The sequence below is a fragment of the Cottoperca gobio genome, chromosome 24, assembly GCF_900634415.1.
Source record: "Cottoperca gobio chromosome 24, fCotGob3.1, whole genome shotgun sequence".
In the NCBI taxonomy this organism is placed as follows: domain Eukaryota; kingdom Metazoa; phylum Chordata; class Actinopteri; order Perciformes; family Bovichtidae; genus Cottoperca; species Cottoperca gobio.
In genome coordinates, this window is record NC_041378.1 from 635,667 (window position 1) to 653,490 (window position 17,824).

Here is a 17,824-nt window from a genome sequence, read left to right on the forward strand (position 1 = left end):
GGGGTGCAGTGCATGCACAGGTCTGGATTTGCTTAAAGTAGACTGGATGCAACTATATGCAAAATTTAATTCCACGCAGCAGAAGCAGAGATTTTTTTACTACTTCTACTTCCTTGTCAAAATCTGGTGCCTACATTTCCCACAATGCAACTTGATTGCAGCAGAGACGAGCAGCGAGCTATATTACATTACATTACATTACATTACAGGTCATCTAGCAGACGCTCTTATCCAGAGCGACTTACAGTGAACTCAGTACAGGGACAGTCTCCCTGGAGCAGCTCGGGCGACCTTCTAGTGTTTTGTTTGGACCACCAGCTACAGAAGTCTCACTTTCTAACTGCACACCTCCAGTTATTTCTTTTGTTTTGAAACTGCAGTGATTTGATGCGACATCACACGAGTCTTCTCCACAGTGACAGCCGCTAAGGTTCGTGGGTATTATTTTGCCAACATACCAAACTGGCAGGTAAAATGCCAGCGGTTAGGAAAGAAGGCCAACGCATAACGTGAAAAGTTAGGAACATGAACATATTGGCGCAGCTGTAGGTGCGGAGCTCGCTCACCTTTCCCTTCTGTTTGAGAGGTTCGATGGAGAGGCTGTCGGCGCCGATGTCCACTATAGTTCCCAACTGGAACCCGTCCGTTGAGTGGGGCGCCCACACCGGCTTCCCATCCTCCATCGCACCGCTCGGAGGGCTCTGGAAAAACATGACATGCAGAACAGTCAGACAGTCTGCCAAGTTTAGCAGTGAACTACACATTAAACAAAGTGCTTTACAGTAAAACAAGGAATACAAAGTAAATCAAATATAAAACAAGATAAAAATGTGAAATAAATGTTCTGCAAGCAAAGATAAGATACAAAAGTCAAATGTGTTGCAAAACTGCAGGACAGAAAGTTTAATATCTTGAATCTTTGTCCCAAAGAAACAAAGTAAAACATAATTGTTTTAAACGGTCATCTTTTGGTCTCCAGGCGATCCAACAATAACAAACAACAGGATGCAGAAGTAGTATTTCAAAATAAAATGCAGTGCTTCTCTTCTTAATTCATTCATATTTGCATTTCTAACTATGTCTTCTTTTATCTTGAGATTTAAGTCTGATTTGTAGAACTTTTAGAAAGATTTATAAATGTTGTCAATAAACCAAAAGAAACGCCATCGGATCTTAAACTCTTTACAAAACTACTAATGAATCTCTCTTTTAACGTCGGATAAACTTCAATGTGTAACAGTCGCAGGAGTTGTGATGTGGTCGCTTCAGGTTGGAAATCAATCAGAAACAGGAGCGGTGGTCAAACGCCATCGACTCATGAACTGACTGAGCTCTCCGGGGCTTCGTGGCAGCCAACAAACCAATTACACTGTTATTGAGTCCAACGAGCAGCTGATCGCGTTACTGTGGTCGGGATGATGTTCCCTCGGGACGACCTCCGACACTCACAGCCGAGGCCGATGTACAACAAAACACTTCAGGTCAATCCTGCTGCTTTGTAACCATTTCATTCATTAAAACACATTTCTGTTGGACGGATTTAGTTTTAAATGTCTTTCGGTTGCACTTGGCTCGACCCTCTCGTGTCACTTCTGGTTCCAGAAACAAGCTCTGCCCCGTCTGAGTGGTATAGAGGATTAATTGGTTGTTTAGTCTCAGAAACTAAGATTTCTTTGGTTGTTTAGTCATTTTCTTTTTCAAGAAACTAGTTTCAACAAGTTTGAACTGGTGCTCTTGCATCACTCTCGAGGAGAAACGAGTGTTAGTCAACCAAGAACTTCTTTAGTCCAGGACGGCCCTACAAAAAGCCAAAATGCAGACCGCCAAGAACCAAGATGGCGACGACCAAAAGGCCAAACTCGAGGCCTCAAAACAGTCCAAACCAGCGTGTGACGTAGAGGTGACGTAGGGGTGACTACCTCCACTTCAGGTATGCAGTCTATGGATGCACACTGTGCTGCAGCTCAGAGATCATCTTTCAGGATAAACGCTGACGGGGAAGTTAAGCTCCAGATGATGCCGAGTACTCGTATAATGATCATAAATCCCAGCGAACTCAATGTATGAGTCTAACAGTGTTACATTAGTGTCTCAAAGTATTGCTGATGTTTGGTTAGAGAGGCTGCTTTAAGCATCAATCCAAAGCCAAAGAAATAAGTTAAATACGAGTGAGCCGAGGTCGTGGAGCTTCATCGGGGGCCAATAAGATTTTACAGTTTCCATCCAGCAGCGCTCACATGGTGGCTTCCTGCCAAACATAATAACAGCACTGAGTTTCCTATGGGATCGTCAAATCATTACCAGTCTGAGAGCCGCACTGAGAAGCCATTAAAGCCAATTACTGACGTTAAACTATAACCGTCTGAAAACAATCGTCTCTTTTATAACAGAGTCCTGTTACTGGAGGATAACAGGTTTCCTTAAGTAGCTCGGGTGTTGATCACTCTCTAAGTGACAGAGTTTAAATGCGTGACTGAAGAAACAAACTGTGTGTGATGTTGTGTAAAGGTCGGAGCGCTGTAGCCGAAAGGTCACAGGTTCAAACACAACAACGAATCTACCAACAAGTATTGTGTGTGTTTAACGGCCGATACGTTGTCTTCCTACAAACTCATCACTGAGCCTCACTGCTGCACTGACATGTTCCCTCATCATGGACACACCCTGTACTTTATCTTGACTCAATCACACACACAAACACACACACACACACACACACACACACACACACACACACCGTCCTGCCACCACAAATACTCACTACAGCACCAAATGTGGATTCATCCGCCTCTGAAAATAGTCCCCAACTAAAGCACTATTTCCTCCCGTTTGTTTGATAAGTGCGCAGCTGATTTAGGAAATGAGTGATGAAACTATACGTTTGTGTTTTTAAAGATTTACATCTTCAGCAGGAACCAATGGGCTTTGATCTGAGAGCCACAGACAGGAAGTCAGAACGTTTTGTTTCATGGGATTTGTTGACAAGAGAAATAAAAAATATGGATTCAATTTAAGATAAACCAATTGCTGCAAAAGTCAATCTTGAGATAGGACTTGATCCAAGCACCTACAAATGTCCTCATTACAGCGATTTCAACACACAATGTCGATGTTTTTGTTACTATACATCCAAAAAGGCAGAAGCAACACATTACAAAAAGATTCATTCAAATACAACTCTTTTTAATTCTTAATTTCTTCAACATCCACACCTGACGACTACTTTAAAAGTAAGATAGAATTGTAAGTAAACCATCTTTCCTTCCTGCACAAGACCCAGAAAAAGGCCTGAACATTGTGCAGCTTCAGCCGGATTCAGGGACGTCTGAGGCCTGAAGGTAGCGCGGCTAAATGTAGACCAAAGGTTTCTGTAACTCATTGTCGAGGCTGTAAAACATCCCCAGTGAACAAAAGCACCACACTGCATTTAATTGTGATATAAAAAAAGGAGGCCCTTCAGGGAGCGCTCGGTGCCGGGCAGCAAATTGAAAACTGCTTCACCTGCAACACAAAGTGCTCTGGGATCAATAAATCCTCTGTACGAGTCCCGAATAATTACAACGTTAAAGTATAAAGACAGCTGAGGTTATGGAGGCCAGACTTTCAGGTTACAGGGACGATCTGCAAACATCATCCGACAGTCCCGGACTCTTTGACCAGGATGTAAAATTCTGTCCTCACAAATGCATAACTAAGGATCGGAGGTCAACATCTAATCCTCCTCACTTCCTGACCAGGAGGTACATGAGTAGAATGGTGCCATGACAGCAGGATTCTTCAAAACAATATATCTTAAATTGAATGCATCCAAATCCAATCCATCGACACCAATTTAATAAGAATCCATTCTTGCACACTCAATGAACCAATTTTAGCAAATTCAGTGAGCGAAGGTCATCACATTAACGTCTTTCTTGGACTGAAACACTTCACTGTATTTGCAGCCACTGTCCTAAATATTACAGCAATCGCACATCAGGCTGTCAGCATCTTCTGGAACATTATTACCATTAACATCTTCAGTCATGTGAGAAATTAAAGATGCGGAGAAGTGAATATCTGCCGATGGTTCCCAGTGCGCTGCGACTGGTCCGGCGGAAGCTTTACGCTAACTTGGTTTTAATTGGAGAAACGTTGAGTGAACACGATAAAATGCAAATAAACTCGTTTTTCCTCGAGTGAAACTGTCGCATGCATTTAAAAACAGCAACATGAGACGAGGGAGCGACTTATTCACGGTAACGTCATCAGACCTGGGCGCCTCTCACACCTTTGACTCGCTTAAAATATCATGAATGTGAACGTACGTCCACACGCAGGTCAAGAGGTGACGGGTATTCTGTGTGTGCAGTTCTCTAAAGCCTCCGTTGACAAAAGATATTAATAAATTGTCCTGTATTGTGTATAAATACTCAACATTTCCACTGATTCTGAGATGTATAATACTCACGGATCCTAACATCCGTATATTTCCTGAAATACCAATAAAAGGAAAAACTAAACAGAAAAATGATCTTAAAAAATCTAAATAAATCCAGAAAATGATTTGCTCTGATAATAATAAGAGTTATTTTATTGAAAGCTTGTGGCATTAAACTGTCACCTGAAAACAAAATGTCTTGGAGAACTTGGATCAGAGCAGCAAAACATAAATTGAATAATCGATCGACAGAAAAATAAAAACGGCAAATATTTTGAAAACTGAATTGTTAAGCTAATATATTACGCAACAAAACCAACAACATTTTTCCTTTAAATATTACAATAAACTGAATATATCTTTCACTATTCTTTGTTATTTTATAGACCAAATTATTAATCTATGAATCCAGAAAATAATAGATAATAAAAATACATGCCGCTCTAAATTAGACTTAATAAATTTAAATAAGTGCTGGGCGATAGAGAAAATCAAATATCCAGATAATATTTATCAAATATATCGATACTGTGGCGATACTGTGGCGATACTGTGACGATACTGTGGCGATACTGTGGCGATACTGTGGCGATACTGTGGCGATACTGTGGCGATACTGTGGCGATACGATACTGTGGCGATACTGTGGCGATACTGTGGCGATACGATACTGTGGCGATACTGTGACGATACGATACTGTGGCGATACTGTGGCGATACGATACTGTGGCGATACTGTGACGATACTGTGGCGATACTGTGACGATACTGTGGCGATACGATACTGTGGCGATACGATACTGTGGCGATACGATACTGTGACGATACTGTGACGATACTGTGGCGATACGATACTGTGGCGATACTGTGGCGATACTGTGACGATACTGTGACGATACTGTGGCGATACTGTGACGATACTGTGACGATACTGTGGCGATACTGTGACGATACTGTGGCGATACTGTGACGATACTGTGGCGATACTGTGGCGATACTGTGGCGATACGATACTGTGGCGATACTGTGGCGATACTGTGGCGATACGATACTGTGGCGATACTGTGACGATACTGTGATGATACGATACTGTGGCGATACTGTGGCGATACGATACTGTGGCGATACGATACTGTGGCGATACGATACTGTGGCGATACTGTGGCGATACTGTGACGATACTGTGGCGATACGATACTGTGGCGATACTGTGGCGATACTGTGGCGATACGATACTGTGGCGATACGATACTGTGGCGATACTGTGGCGATACGATACTGTGGCGATACTGTGGCGATACTGTGACGATACGATACTGTGACAATACTGTGGCGATACTGTGGCGATACGATACTGTGGCGATACTGTGACGATACTGTGACGACACTGTGGCGATACGATACGATACTGTGGCGATACGATACTGTGGTGATACGATACTGTGGCGATACGATACTGTGGCGATACTGTGACGATACTGTGACGATACTGTGGCGATACGATACTGTGGCGATACGATACTGTGGCGATACTGTGACGATACTGTGGCGATACTGTGACGATACTGTGGCGATAATGTGGCGATAATGTGGCGATACGATACGTAGAATATTTACACACAGATAAAAGGTTCATTTTAATGAAAGTGGAGATTAACAGAAGCGTCTGGTAAATTCAGAAAATTACATCAATTTACTATAATGCAGACCAGGACGTGACATCCATGCCATATTATGATATACTATCACAATATTTATATTATATCGGTTTATTACCTAATCTAAATGAATTAATTCCGTCACAGAACTGTTTCAACATTAATTCATATGAGAAGTAAAATAAACTTTTATTGTGAAAGTCTGCAGTCGGCAGAGTGATGAACGTGAGCGTGACGTCGTCACTCGAGGAAATGTTCCAGCTTATGAACGATGTTTGATGAGAGTCTGTTTGAACAGGGGGGATATTATGGGATGCTTTGTGGTATTTATAGCTTCAGGTTAAATTCACCTCACACTGACACATGAAGGCACAAAGCTGAACAGCAGCGCTGTAATACAGACGAGGACGAGAGGTGTGTGTGTGTGTGTGTGTGTGTGTGTGTGTGTGTGTGTGTGTGTATAGTACTGATATTGTATTTGTGATGATTCACGATAATATTTTAATCATTATTCATATTCAATAATATTCAGGTTAGTTGTTCATCCCTCATTGTTGCACATCAAACCTTATTGTTGAGCCGTGCAAAGCAGGAAACAAGTCGTCTTGTACAGCGACATTACAGAAAGTATTACTGCAGGATCTCACACACACACACACACACACACACACCCCTGGGTGTTATGTGATATTTAGGTCGCTCACTTCATAAAGACTTTACATTCAGATGGATTTGTTGGTTTTGAAATCACGCTGAGACTCACAGCGACCTGAGATCCTGCAGTTGGTCCGTTTCCTCCCTTTCAGGTGCTCTCGCTCTAAAGTTTGATTGACAGCTTTCACACCAGCTCGAAAAACTTTATTTAAAACCAAATTAAAAACAGCCTGAAGACAGATCTGATCTTTAGCATATTTATCGTCACAACAAACTGCACGGGATTCACCTGCGACAGCTTTTCCAATGTTCAAAATCAAAAGTTAATGAAGCATCAGTGGTGCCCAACCTCAGGGTCGGGGCCCTCTAAAGGGTCACCAGATGAACCTGACGTGAGATGATTGATGGGAGAGTTATTTAATGAAACCATGTGAGAAGTTTAGAGGAGAGATCACTGCATCATACAAAAACACTGGAAGAATATACATTATACTGAAGTCACTGTAGTTGTGAGTACAAACAACAACATTTCCCTGGAGATGTAGCGGCGTAGAAGTATAATACAGAAAATACTCAAGTAACTTCTAGACTTCAGAGAGGACATCACAATCTGGAAATAACTGGACATCACGTCATGTTGTGAACCGGCTGGTCAAATAGTCCCCAAACAAACACAGCCTCACAGCAGCGAGGGGGGGGGCTGTTCCTTTAACAGAAAATCCTTCAAAAGCAGAGGATGAGATGAGAACATAAAGCGCAGCGATGACAACCGACTGTGTTCAGTTCAGATGCTCGAGCTGCAACAGCTGTCACTTTGTGTGTTGGAGAGGACGACACATTTCACAGCAGCAGAGGAAGTTGCTGCTGCGCGTGCGTGCGTGCGTGCCCACTCTCTGCTGACAGACAAACAGCTGATTGTTGGATCTGTGCCGTCGCTCACTGAGAGCTCACTGTCATGACCGTTCAGTCGGGTCACGTGGCGAACAGAGAGCCCGTGATGTGTTCAGGGACACGAACCCGAGGGCAGATTGACAATACAACAGCATCTCTCCACAGAGACAAGTCTAACGCCTGGAATCAGACGGGTCTATTGATCAGACACCACTGGAGCTACGGAAATATAAAGTGCAGATTTATGTGGCGCTGAAAAGGTCAATTAGTTGATTGACAGAAAAACAATCTTTCAAATACAAACGTTAAAGATTTCCTTGCTGCTTTTCTTTGTCTCACAATAAGAACTGCAGAGTCCGACAAAACAGGACATTCAATTATTTCATTAAGGAAATAATCAGTGACGTCTTTTAAATATCATCTTTTTATTAATGCCGTTTTATTTAGTTTTATTTTCTTATATACAAGAAAGCAAAATAAAGCACTTGGTAACTTTGTTTGCTGTATAATTAAAGTTTATCATTATTATATAATAAAGGAAAATGACAGTTACAGCGCAAAACATAACATCATGTTGATTTTTATTTTATCTTGTCTAGTTGTTACTCTTAAACTTTATGAGGCATTAGTGTGAACAAACAAAAACAATCATATCAAGCTTGAAATGGACAAACGTGAAGCAGTTTAACCTTTAACTTTATAAAAACTAAATGAAATATAAAATAGACAAAGATAAAACATCTGTGTGATGAACTCGTCTCAGATCTGAAGGAAGCAAACTGGTGGAGCAGGGACCCCCTCCTGCAGCGGTATTCAAACGAGGGGGGGTGATGTCCGAGCAACCCCCCTGCTGAAGACCTATGATGTAATACAACAGACGTCTCCTTCCTCCCTCTGCTGGGACAGATGAACTTTGTACAGCTAGTAATCTTCAAACAAGCTGATAATGATTGTTTTCTGTTAACAAGCCTCGTCCCACACACACACACACACACACACACACACACACACACACATCGTGACATTTCAGGAAAAGTGGGTGGAGAGAGCAGCCAAACCCAAATGTGTAGTGTAAACTGTAACACGTAAGATCAGGACTGCTGTCTATGAACACACACAGAACTGCAGCACACACACACACACACACACACACACACACACACACACACACACACACACACACACACCAGGTCAGCAGGTCAGCAGGTCTGCTCACCTTCTTTGGACAAAAGAACTCATCTGCCAGCGAACTAAATGTTTGTTCCAGTTTATTACGACAATCAAATCCAGAGTAAAACTTTCCATTTCTTTATGACATCTTGTCCGACGGACACAAAGCAACAGAAATCTTTGTCTTATTTTGACCAAAAACAAACAGAACTCTGGTTTGTGATCAAACAAACACTTTCAGTCCGGAGGTTTGTGGTTTCTTTTAAGTGTTACGTCAGGACTCTCCTGCAGCCGCCGCCACACCCTCAGCCAGGCTTCGCCACAACAGGGTGTGTGAAAGGATCAGAGGATCAGCAGGTGAGTCTGACCCTCCCAACACATGCTTGAGATGTTTGTGTGTTTTTGCACCAACAAGTCTTTAATAACCAAATCTGAGGAGATCTTTGCCAAAAATGTTATTTGTTTTTCACTCTCTAATGTCAAAGATCACACACGTCTCTGGTTTCTCAGCTTCCCTTTTGATGATTTCAGCAAAAGCGGAGGAATTTTCTGAAGTGCTGATGTTTTACAAACTCCCAGTTATACGGTTTAAAGATTGACACGAGTCATCCCCCTAAAGACGAAGTCTAACACCAATAAACTGTCATAAGCAGCTAAACAAAGTTGTACATTACACAAAGAATCTTGAATCCTTGTCGTGTGCAGCGGATTACGATTCTCACTTTGGTAGTCTGAAGTGTTAAAGCGGGTGCTGTGGAGGTCAAAGGTCACAGTTTAAATCTGAGAAACGGTGAAACCCAGATTACGGCTGATGAAGCCCTCAGTGGTCACCAGTAGATTACTTTACTGGGTGTTTCCTCAGGTGTAACTGGCACCAGTGTGAGTAATCTCAAGAACTGCAGGATGAAGTCAACAACGACTGGATGGAAACTGGTTCCGTTAAAAAAGATCCTTCAGGTAATTAATCAATTAACGTTCCAAAGATTCTCCAAATTACTTGTTTTGTTTGACCAAGGTGTTTAGTTCACAATAATATATGATGGAGAAAACGCTGGAATTAGGGATGAGCGACCATAAAACTAGCAAAATAAAATGACAAAAATCCCAAATACTATTTATACCTCATCGTCCTGGCTACCTGGTGATTGACAGGTCACTACCACAGCGTTGTTCAGTTGGATTAAAAGACACGGAGGAGTCGGCTGACAATGTTTGCATCACAGTTAACGGGAATTACGGATACACCTTTCTAACCTAGCTAGCTAGCACTAGCTGCTAACTCCGGTACCGGGCCCAGCCGGGCCTCACTCCCTGCCAGCTGCACCCTCTCGTCCAAATATGGTCACTTCTGGCTCTAAAAAAAACCAAGATGGCGACGGTCAAATGCCAAACTTAAGGCTTCAAAATGGTCCACAGACCAACTGGTGGAGTCACGATGGCTACGTCCACTTCTTATATACTGTCTACGGGTTAAAACAGTTTCTGATAACATCGTCTCATCGTGAAAGTCTTTGTGTGGAGTTTCCTTTCTCATCCTGAAACCCAGTGAGTGAGTGACCCTGAGTTTTGAAAGCTGAAGGTTTGTTTCCTTGTCTGCGTACACTGATAGTGAAAACCTTGTTTTCTCATGATCTTTGTAATCTGTCCTCTCAGCAGATTATCCAACAGGCCTGACAGACATTATGCAGAAAGAGAGGAAGTGTCCATCTTTGAGGATCAAAAGGACTAAAGCTGCATCTACTTATCAAGCCCAAGGCATCATGGGAAAAACACACATCCTCCTTGTTTGCATGTGGCAAAGCAAATCAACCTGGAAGCTGGTTTCTCCTGAAACGTGTTCAGTGAAAGACGTGCGGCCACGTAAAACAAATCTCGTAGCAACCAAGAGTGGAGGTCCAGCTGGCTGTGTGCTCGAATAACTGCTAAATATAACGAGCAGGAAACAAAAAGGGAAGATATCTCAGGGGGAAAGACTGCCGTGATGCCACGGCTCTAATATTAGAAATGTTCACAGAATCCAGAATCTACTCAATCCTCATTAAGAGGCCAATTTAAGAACCACCAGCTTGTGTGTCGAGCACCTGAAGAGCCAACGAATCAGCAAACAAAGAAAACAGCCTTAAAACGTAAACAGATGTTAAGTTATCTCCATATTTGAGGCTGGAAACAACTTCTGACATTTTTGCATGCAAAACTATTAAATCGATTATATTTGTGTAAATCGCTGCAGCTCAGTTCAAAATGAAACAATCCACAGGTGCAGCTAAAGAGTGCGTGTTCGACATTTAGATTTAGAGGCGTCCGCAGTCTCTTTAAATAAATGAGCAAAACTAGAAGAAAGCAGCCGTTCTCAGTGCAAAGGTTCAGAGCTGTACAGTATTCCTGTGTCATTTGAATATTCAGCAGAAGAGCCGGATTAACTGGGGTCAAAGTCCTGCTGGAGTAAAGCCACAGAAACTAATGAGTAACGTGACGAGAGAACAAGGAAACGTTATTTTAACAAATACAACTTCATGTTTGAGTAGACTCTAATCTCTCCAAAGTTAAACCCGGAGGCAAAGGAGGGACCGTCTTCTTCTTTTAATCTAAGAGCACATTCAACAAACCAGGCCTCCTCCCAACACTTTACCCAGAATTCATCAGTAAAGTATCAGGAGTTTCAAAGGCACGTGATGCCGACGGGATCAGCGGACGATGGTTGCAGCCAGTCGCCTCCAGAACGATTGCGTTGGGTTCATTTGCATGACATGACGCGAGACACAGTTCAGCCACACTGAAGCGGAAAGTGTCTGCCGTTAAGAAGACGAAGACGAAGACGAAGACTAGAGATTAAAGCAGACGAGACGACTGAACTAAACATCACGTCTCCAAACATGAACCTAAAAATAGCATCCAAATACATGTTGTTAGTGTTCGGCCCTTTTGGTAACTTAGTCAGAATTACTTTAACCTTTGTACTTCTTACCACCAGCTGCTTGTAATGCTGAAGCTTCAAATACTCTCTGGAGGTTTCTGCGGAATTCAGATCGAGATAAATGTCTGAATATTTAGTTTGAAATACTAAATACTGCTCAGATCATCGTGTTGCTTTGTTTTTACGCCACGTACGAATGGATGGGGGTTACATTAACATGTAAACAGACTAAGTTAGGGGAAGTTTCCAAGTCAGAAGAGAGGAATATATTGGGGGGGGGGGAAGCTAATAATGCTAACCTGCAGTTAGCACACCAAGTTCAGACTGAAAAAAGACCAGAGCAGCAAAAACACTTCTTGCAAAGAAAAGTAAGAAGTGGCAGAATTCACATAAAGTGTCATAATCACAACGATATGCACAGCTGACATATCTGCAGAAATGACATGAATGTTGTGCAGCAGTAGAAGAAGGTGCAAATATAAAATATAAATAAAAAAGGATCATACGTTTGCTTGATTAGCAGACGACTGTAAATGGAATCTCAGCGTCTCCTTCTCTCGACGAACGTTCGCATTCGAGGTTTATTTATAACTCGTGTTCAAACAGGTTTAAACTCCCTTTGTTGGTTCGTCTCTTGAGTTTTCTGCAAGTGAGAACAAAGATGTTGGGTTTGTGTTGCTTAGCTGAGGAAACAAAGAATGACGAGTGTCCATCACAGTTTACCTGCATTTAATAATAAGATATTAGTTTTATCTGCAGACAGAAACATTTCTAACCAACTACTGCGACAAACGATTGTTTTCTCAATCGACTGGATTAAAAAGGAGCAAATAACATCAATTTAAATGCCATTCGGACTCGGGTTTTGCAAGGGTTTATGGGTAAAAGAGACAGATGCTGACACGTGCGGTTCCTCAGACGTCAGTGTTAAAAGCAGACGGAGGGAAAATGTGGCGTTAAAAGGTTGAAGAGCACATTCCTCGACTTTGTGATTAACGTAAAATGATAGTGAAGAAGAATCAGGCGGCGTTAAAGCTACAGAAGTGGGTTCTGTGTTCACGCTCACACAAGGAACACTCCACGTGACTTCTGTTTACAAGCCCCGGTGTGTGTGTGTGTGTGTGTGTGTGTGTGTGTGTGTGTGTGTGTGTACAACACAGTCCAGCCTTCCTGGATGTTTCAGGGCCCTCAGAAAACACCCCGGAGCGAGGCGGCACTCGTAAGTCGACACTCTTCATCACCATCAACGAGAGACTGTGGTGCTCGGTGGGGCATGACTAATTCAGCTCACATTCCCCTAATTCCAAAGACAACCCCCCCCCCCCCACCACCACCACCACCACCACCACCAACCCACCTCCATTAATATACCTCCATCAGAAACAAGATATGTATGAACCCTCCTGCTCCGTCATCATTAGCATTAGTTAGCATTAGTTAGCATTAGCCTAGTTCAACCTCTGAATCTCACATTTTGTCCTCAAAACAAGTCTGCTGCTGGTTTTTGGAGAAATAGCCTTTAGATAGTGAAGTTACCGACGTGTGAGTCACATGTTGAACACAGTAACAGTGCGATCAATACTCTCAGGGCAGCTGCTGACTAACAGCAAACCATCTTCCAGGCCTGGTCACACCAGCAGTCACAACGTCGAACATTCAGTTAATTCCAGTGGAATCGATGCAATTAGTGAATTTGCTCACAGGGGGCAAAGTAAATCCACTCACATGTCGAGTCAACGTCAACTTTGGTGACTCACAAATGTGTTTCACTGACAGAGTCAAGCCATTTAACTATAACAACTTTATTTTGCAACTGTAAAATACACATAAGCTGCTTCTGGGACATGAGGGCTGCACGAGATGAGGAAAACGTGCAATAACTTTGAATGAACAAACATGTTTCAGTTCACTACACCTCCACGAAATCCTTGTTGAATCAGGAAAATCTAATTAAATTATTTCCAACATCATTTTATTCAACAAAAAATAAACATTGAACATGTGCAGCCCCAGATATGATTATTTAAACAGATCAACAGGTTATAGATCCAAAACTAAGTTTGGAAAGGTTTGGTGTGGCGGTGGCACACTTGGGTTTTGTGCTCCACCTTTACACCAAGCTTCCTCCTTGGCGGAGGTAAGAACCCCTGATATACTCAAAAGTCCACAAAGAATGAACCCTACTCCCGTACTCTAACATCCAGAGTGCACTTGCAGGATGTTCCAGGAATTCATTGACTACTTGTTCCCTCTCACACCTGCAGCTGCTTCCTCCTCAGTATTACTACGTGAGGAAAACTCAAGACGTACGGCCATGTACTTAGTTGTCTAACTTTCTGAATCCTCAGCTATCTCATGTATACAAGGATACCTTAAATGGATGAGGATGCATATAAACGGCTTATCCTGAATAAGACACTTGGACATGAGCCATTACCCATGATGCCAAGCACCTTCCAGAGGTCACATCTCTGCAGCCAAACATCAAGCATGCTCAGACTTCTTACGAATTACTTTTACACCCAGTTCAAGTCTTCGAGGTTGTAATATTCATATCACTGTGGCCCCATGCAAGTAATCCAATAATCATGCAGGATCATTTCCTGAAGAGGACTTTGATCCCTGTAAATTACTGCACCTCCCTGAACTCGGCAAGGACGGCCTGGATACAATAAGTACTTGTCACATATTGAAGCTATAATGTCAATACGTGAAGAGGAGGGAGCAAAAGTCAAAGTCACTTCAGAAGTCAAGAGTTTGCTGTTGGAGGCCTCCAGAGTAAACCTGCAAAGCATTATGGGAGTAGTAAATGTATGTTTATGCGTTTAAGATGCCTCAAACTATATGTCTATTAAGAAATAGTAGTGACTATGTACAACATAATGTGCTTTTATATTTATTCAGACACATTTTAAGTGGCTTTAGGAGAATAAAATGACCATAATAGTGATTTCAAAGCAGCTTTAGCATAAAAACAAGCTCAGGGCAAACACAATAAGCACAGAAAGCTCTTATGTAATCATGCAACACAGATAAAACACACAGCACTGGCGGAGCTCGTTCCCTGCATCCAGACTTCTGAGGATGGCACATTAGGTTTTATCATCGCTCAGGCATTAATATATCACAATGGCCGAACCCAGCACCCTCAGCTTTTCTTCTTATGCAAAGCATGTCCATTCATTCTGCTTCCCAGGCTGAGCAGAGTGTGTGTGTGTGTGTGTGTGTGTGTGTGTGTGTGTGTGTGTAGGCCGCAGCCATGCTCATATTGTGAGATGTGACATATTGGTGCTGCTGTACAACACAGCCTCCCATGTCATGTACGCACCAGTGAACTCTGCTCGCAGCTGCCAAGCTCTGTCCCTTCCTTTTGAACTCGCTTTAATGTAATGAGGCTTGTGCTAAATGCTCGTTATACGGCTCGCTCTAGCTGTCGGGACGTCGAGCCGAACCTCATTCAACAAACGTGAGAATTTGGAATCGCGTAGCTTATCAGCCATGGACATACGCTATGAACAATGAATCATCACTTTTTCTGATTCAGGACATAGTTTTCTAAACTTCGGCCTATTTAAAATCCACATAGCATCACCATTCTTCAAAAAATGTAACTTTCAAACATTGTTAGTGTATATGTTCTTTCACAAGAATACACCCTTTGGTAGCAATGGCATCGCCATGACTGTGGTGAAAAAGTTGAAACCTACAGAAATAAAAGAAAGCACGGTGGATTCTTTAAATGCCGAATTTTAGAGTTCCAAGTAATTCTACAACATATATATTGGCAAATGTATTCCTTTATACATGCCTCAATTAAATCATTCAAAAACTTTAAATTAACAGGTGCTTGAAGGAAGTCTGGGGCCGACTCATCTCAACAGAGCTAGACAAATTCAAGCACGATTTGTATTGTTAGAAACATAACATTTCCAACAGCTTAATGCAGGAATAATACAAAAATAATACTAATACTGGTGTCTAGTGTTGCTGTTTAACTAAATCTCAGCCAAGAGGAGGATTTGTGTCGGAGCTCTCGGCTGTGTGTTGACGGTTTTCCTCCCTGGAAAGCTGTGTGTTGACAGCCATCCCTGCTGCTAGCACCGGGACGCAGCTAGCTAACATCACCGATGAATTCTCCCCCCCACACACCGGTGCGTGCAAACGGCTGTCGGTGTTGCCTACCTCGTTTGTGCGTGAACTCCCGGGACTTGTTTAAAGGCAATTGTGTTGTTGTTTAATGTATCCCAGGAAGAAAGAAGGAAAAGGACGCGCACGTCCCAAACACAGCCGTGCCGGGTGTCTCCAAATGATAGGTGTCCGCTCCGGCAGCCTGGGCCACACTCTCCCCGCCCTGCAGCCTCCGACTCCCGCAGCAATCCTGGGAACCCGGCCCCGTGACGTCACGAGCTGGATAAATGCTCTCCTGCAGGGGGCGCTGTCTGCTCTCATTATTATATATATATATTATATATATATATATTATATATATATATAATATATATATATATATATATATATATATATTATATATATATATATATAATATATATATATATATATATATATATATATATATATATAATATATAATATATAGGCTCCTGCAGGGGGCGCTGTCTGCTCTCATTATATATTATAACAAACATATCATGCCACCTCGAGGGGGGCTGAAATGTCATCTTGGTGTTGGACCTTTTTTGCTATGATATTCTAACCATAGTAAAATGGACATGGAGCTCCCAAATAGGCTCAATTTAAAGACGCGTTTGGTTTCATTTTAAAGGGAACTTTCTTGACCTTCATGAGTCTAGTTGGCGGAATTTGCTAAATTAATTTTTTAACTGGAGAACAGGGAGGCAATCCTTTAAATGTGTCTGAATAAAAACAATGTTCATCATTAGCCATTCTAACACAGCATTAGTCGACTAATTGGTTGTTTTGGTTGTCGACTAAGATTTATTTAATGTATAAGTAATTTTTTTAAAGTAATTTTTCATGCTGGATGACATATTTCCATGAAACTCCATGAATTTCTAAAACACAGGATTTTAGGTGGAGCTTTGTCGTTATTGCATGAATGATAGTTGACATCACAATGACAGTAGGACATCGCTATGAAATATCTCTACAACTGTTGGATGGATTGCCATTACATTTTCGTACAATGTCAACATAAGGTTTACATTTGTGGCTTAACTACGATTGTAAAAAATGGTCCAAATGTCTTAACATGATAACTTAGTCATGCATTTAAAACTCAATTTGTTTAACACACAAAATAAATCAAACCGTTTGGCTGAAAGTGAGTTATTCTTTTCTATTAATTATATTTCAGGAAAAAACAGCTGTGCTGCCTATTTCTATGTTTATAGAGTTGGGACATGTTTTTTGGCTCAGAGTGAGCGCTCCTTGGTTTGTTGGTTTACTGGGGGCGTGTCAGAGTGAGCGTTCACTGCTTTGCGAGGATCTTTGTAAACGAAGCACGGAGATCAACACATGGAACAGAGACTCCATGTAAACTGTGTTCATGTCTGTGATGCTTGAGCCTTGGAGACTATTTCTCTGTGAGTTATTCATGTGCAATTTGGATGCGTTATGTGCAGAATGTTTGAAGTTTGTAACTTTTGGTCTGAAGCTAGTTTAATGTGTGCTAATTTAGCTAATGGTGATCTGTGCTATTTCTAGCTAATAGTGATGCTAATGATAGCTAATTCTTTTAATAGTAGTATGTGTGTCGTTTGTAAGGTGCTACTTATGTTATGTAAAGCCTGCATACTTATGTGTTTTATTTCTGTATTGTTACAGTTTTACAAACTAAAAGAAGAACAGTAAAGTCAAGAAAGCAAACCTTGAATCTTTATTGGAGGACTTTTGAATGTTAGCTAACTGTCTAGCTACGCATAGGGATACGTAAGGGCAGAACAGCAGCAGTTCCATGTGCCAAGAGACTAAATCAATTTTGAAAAGAAAATGATTATATCTAAGGAGCTAAATCAAGTATTTGGTATCTTTGAAGTCATAAAAAGTTGAATATTAAAGATGTGCACACATATGCAGAATATTTCACATGGACGACAGTTTAAGAGCACGTTGTTAGCATTTTTCCTAATTTTTCTAA

At 41.7% G+C, this 17,824-nt stretch overlaps 1 protein-coding gene across 1 annotated transcript in view; it reads right to left on the reverse strand.

Annotated features, from left to right (window-relative positions):
• Window positions 1-16,109, reverse strand: part of myo6a (myosin VIa) — a 120,580-nt gene extending 104,471 nt beyond the window's left edge. Inside the window, exons 1-2 of the mRNA XM_029462936.1 lie at window positions 15,890-16,109; window positions 567-701 (exon numbers count right to left, since the gene is read on the reverse strand). Coding sequence (XP_029318796.1) covers window positions 567-683 — 117 coding nt within the window. The 5' untranslated portion in view covers window positions 684-701; window positions 15,890-16,109. The remainder of the gene's footprint in view (window positions 1-566; window positions 702-15,889) is intronic.
• Between the last annotated feature and the right edge of the window lie 1,715 nt (window positions 16,110-17,824).